Here is a 4,614-nt window from a genome sequence, read left to right as displayed (position 1 = left end):
TGCATGCACTGGGCATAGAAGAACTACCCGTTTGCTTGGCAAGGTATATACAAAGGGCGTCATGGATATTGCAGTGTGATGCTTGAAGCTGTGGCAGATTATGACCTCTGGATTTGGCATTCTTTCTTTGGCATGGCTGGATCACACAATAACATCAACGTGTTGCAGCAGTCTCCGGTCTTCAGCAGACTAGTGGAAGGGCATGCTCCACCATGCAACCATGAGATCAATGGCCACCAATATACCAAAGGCTATTATCTAGCTGATGGTATATATCTAGAATGGGCCACTTTTGTCAAAACAATCTCGAATCCATCAGGTCAGAAGAATTCCCACTTTGCTACACGACAGGAGGCTTGCAGGAAGGATATCGAGCGAACATTTGGTGTGCTTCAAGCTCAATTTGCAATTGTTCGGTACCCTGCTCTAAGCTGGTCTGGTCTCACGATCAAATGTGGGAGGTGATGCAGGCTTGTGTGATCATGCACAACATGATCATCGAGGATGACCGCAAGAATTAGGCCAGGTCACATGTTGGCCCCTGTGAGTGTGAAGGCCCTCTTGCGGAGGTTGATCATGAGTTACCTGCAGATTTTGCTGATTTCCTAGCCATGCACGTAGAGATCCGTGACAACAATGTTAAAGCTGATCTCATTGAGCATTTGAGGACGATCAAAGGAAATGCCGCGGCACATTGATCTAACCCTATTTTTTTGTTGTTTTATTGTTCGTTGTATTTTAATTTGAAAACAATCTCCGCAAGCATATTTATTTGTATGCTATATTTAAATAATTTTGGTTTTAGAAACCCTTATTTAATGTTTGGGGGTGATAGGGGACGCGACTGGGAGCGACATCCCCAAGTGCGACACGAACAAAACACGTCGGAGATGTTATTGGGGAAAATTGTAACCACCGAACCACATGGTATCACGGCCGTAATTAACGAAAGTACTGTAATCCGGAGACAAACGCAGTGGGGACCCAAACCTATCTCATAAATCTTCTCCACCCGCCATAAATGGCCCTACGCCGCGCCTATCCCTCCCTCTGCTACGCGTCCCCCCCCCCCACACCGCACAAACATCCCTCCGCACCACACCTCACTGCTCTCTCTACCTCTGACTCTGAGCTGTGCCATAGCTGTCTTCCTCTCCCTCTTCCCCCTCCTCCAAGGACTCTTCTCGCCGCTTCTCCATCCAGCGACAACACATTTCCCTTCCGGCCAAATTTCAGAGCTGCTCGGTTTGGTTCTTCGTGCTGTAACAAATCGAGGCTGATGAGATGAGGACGGCGGTGGTGCTGCTCCTCTGCTTCTTCGCCATCGCCGGCATCAGCTGCGGCGAACCGCGGGCCGCCGGCATATGGGCGGAAGGCGGCACGGAGATGGCGGCGGTGGAGGTGGACCCAGCGTGGCGGTTCCCTAGCCCGCGCCTACGGGACGCGTACCTGGCGCTGCAGACGTGGAAGCAGCACGCCATCTTCTCCGACCCCAGCAACCTCACCGGCGACTGGGCGGGCCCGGGCGTCTGCAACTACACCGGCGTCTACTGCGCGCCCGTCCCAGGCTCCGGCGAGCTCGCCGTCGCCGGCATCGACCTCAACCACGGCGACATCGCGGGGTACCTCCCCTCGGAGCTGGGCCTCCTCTGCGACCTCGCGCTGCTCCACCTCAACTCCAACCGCTTCTGCGGCCTCCTCCCCGACTCCCTCCGCCGCCTCGCCCTCCTCCACGAGCTCGACCTCAGCAACAACCGCTTCGTCGGCGCCTTCCCGGACGTCGTCCTCGACCTGCCCTCCCTCCGCTTCCTCGACCTCCGCTACAACGACTTCGAGGGCGGCGTGCCGCCCGAGCTCTTCGACCGCCCGCTCGACGCCATCTTCCTCAACCACAACCGCCTCCGCTTCGCCCTCCCGGACAACTTCGGCAACTCGCCCGCCTCCGTCATCGTCCTCGCCAACAACCGCTTCGGCGGCTGCCTCCCGGCCAGCCTCGCCAACATGTCCGCCACGCTCAACGAGATCCTCCTCATCGACAACGGCCTCTCCTCCTGCCTCCCGCCCGAGGTCGGCATGCTCCGCGAGCTCACCGTCTTCGACGTCAGCTTCAACGCCCTCGCCGGCCCGCTCCCGCCCGAGGTGGCGGGCATGCGCAAGCTCGAGCAGCTCGACGTCGCGCACAACCTGCTCTCCGGCACCGTGCCAGAAGCCGTCTGCGGCCTTCCACGCCTCAAGAACTTCACCTTCGCCTACAACTTCTTCACCGGCGAGCCGCCCTCCTGCGCGCGCGTCGTGCCGCCCGCCTCCGACCGCCGGAACTGCCTCCCCGACCGCCCCAACCAGCGCATGCCGCAGCAGTGCGCCGCCTTCTACGCCCGCCCGCCCGTCGACTGCGCCGCCTTCCACTGCAACCCCTTCGTCCCGCCTCCGCCACCCCCGCCGCCAGCGTACCCCGGCCCGCTGCCGCCGGTGTACCCCATGCCGTACGCGTCGCCGCCGCCGCCTGCACATTACAGATGATCATCCGGCCCTCACAACACAACCATTACCAATTCCACTTTCCCTCACCCGAGTGTACGTGGTCATTGTTGTTCATGGATAGTATATTACTACTAGCTCTCGATTGATAGCTGCCGGCGTAAAGAAGAAGAACACGGTGCATATATCCTTTTCTTCCTTTCTTTTTTTGCATTGGTTGGTGTCTGTTCTCCGCATCGCCGTCCTTGATCCGTTAGCGCGGCGCTGATGGTGAAAAGGATTGGAAGCTTGGTGATGGGGAATTCTGGAATTAAAAAGCTTGGATTGATTGATGGCTAATTGGGTTGTGAATAATAATCTGGTTGAGAGAGACACCTTCTTCGGGTGGGACTGAGCAATCCATGGATGTATAGACTGCTATAGAGTGATGAAGCTTGAGTGGTTCAGTTAAGCTTCGGTTGAGGGTCTAGATCAAGAGATTTGTCCGGAGTACTGAATTCCTCTTGTGTCACAGCTACTCACCACTACTATTCGATTATTATAAGATATTTAGATGAGTCCCTTGGAGATTTTGTTCTCCTAACTGCCGCTCTATTCTTATAGTTTTGTATGACTTCTTGGTATGTATAATATCATATACTGTTGTCAGATTGGTCTTTCTTTGCATCATCAAACTTCTTTTACATCCTCTGCACCAATCGCCTTGCTGTAATCTGAACTTTCAGTTACTTGACAGGTATCTATCAATATTCATCCTCCACACCAATCCCCTTGCTGTAATCTGAACTTTCAGTTACTTGACGGCGTTGTGAGCGGCACCACCGATAAGATATATAAGTAAAAGGGTATGCCAAATAGATTTTAACCATAATTTCTTACACTCATCCATAGTTGGCTTGTTAATCAAGACTATATTAGCACCCCTAAGAGCCTACATATATGTAGGCCATTTTGTGCTGGCCACTACAGCTAGGTTTGACAAATTATCCACCACAAATTAGCAAATCCTTCACACTCAAGTGTCTACTGACGCAGACGTGGGTTAACAACTACGGTACAAACTATGTTATCAGATACAGTGCCGGCTAACCCAACGGCTGGCAAAATCGAGTCTATGGAGACATGAGCTACAGGACTTTTCGAATAACTAATCGCATGACGAAGTTTATGTCTACTTGAGCGAGACATGATTTCAGAAAATATGGCGACCGACTAAACGGCTGCCAAAATCGTGTAGACTAAATAGCAAATAAACCATATGGGGAGTAACATAATGGCTGTCGAAATCATCAATCTGAACTGAGAAATAGCGTCGGCTACATAAAACGGTTGCCAAAAATCATGTCCACCTGAGTGAGGCACGAGGCGAGAAACTTTTGCAGCCTATCAAACGGCTGCCTAAACTGTATCTGAAGAAAAAAAATGACAAGGCTATCCGATTGTCCAAAACCTGTACAATGATATCGGTCTAGTTTCAGTAATTTTCCAGGTTCTGAGTTCTCGCTGACAGACTGAATCCCTTTGCTTCTGGCGTAAGATACGACCGTTACGCAACTTCTTTTGGTGGTTAAGCCTGCTCCTACCCTTTTACTGCCCCTTTCCGCACATCGATTAAACTAATGGTTATGCCATTTTGCAGTAGGGTTTGGCCTCTGACAAGAATGATTACTGGACCTCTTGATATTGATAAAGAAAGAAGCTCCCACTAGAGCGGGGTCTAACTCGTTTGTTTGATAAAAAATGAGGGGTCCACGGATCCTTACTTTATTTGGTCCCAAACTTCATGGAATTAATTTTTTTCTCGAAAATACAAAGTATTTATTTAGAAGTTTTATCACAGAAATACACTAGAGAAAGACTCCATACTGTATCATTTTCTATTAATAAAGATGGAATAATTACAAAGACTGATCATTGTAGATGCATTTCGCAAACTTGTAAAATTTTACTGCAAAACATGTCATTTGTAATCTAAAAAAAATATTGTGGGTCCATAAAAGCAAACCATATGTCTACCGGCATAGTATTGTCTCTTTTGTCACATTTTTGTTTATGTAGGCAAGTGCATTTTCATGCTCGACTCCATGAAACTTGGTTTTCCTTGAAAAACTAAAAGTTTGTTTTAGAACTTAACTT

At 50.4% G+C, this 4,614-nt stretch overlaps 1 protein-coding gene across 1 annotated transcript; it reads left to right on the top strand.

Moving 5' to 3' along the window:
* The first annotated feature begins 1,084 nt into the window (after nucleotides 1-1,084).
* LOC124708372 (leucine-rich repeat extensin-like protein 4) lies at nucleotides 1,085-3,061 on the top strand. The gene has a single exon (XM_047240048.1). It carries the CDS (start codon nucleotides 1,285-1,287, stop codon nucleotides 2,518-2,520), a length of 1,236 nt encoding a protein of 411 aa, XP_047096004.1. The 5' UTR covers nucleotides 1,085-1,284; the 3' UTR covers nucleotides 2,521-3,061.
* The last annotated feature ends 1,553 nt before the right edge of the window (nucleotides 3,062-4,614 follow it).

This window comes from Lolium rigidum, chromosome 4 (assembly GCF_022539505.1).
Source record: "Lolium rigidum isolate FL_2022 chromosome 4, APGP_CSIRO_Lrig_0.1, whole genome shotgun sequence".
NCBI lineage: Eukaryota > Viridiplantae > Streptophyta > Magnoliopsida > Poales > Poaceae > Lolium > Lolium rigidum.
The sequence above is the reverse complement of the archived record's forward strand: the minus strand, read 5'-3'. Positions and strand labels throughout refer to the sequence as shown.

Coding starts and splice junctions, on each gene's coding strand:
- LOC124708372 (XM_047240048.1), top strand. CDS start 1,285: ATGAGGACGGCGGTGGTGCTGCTCCTCTGCTTCTTCGCCATCGCCGGC.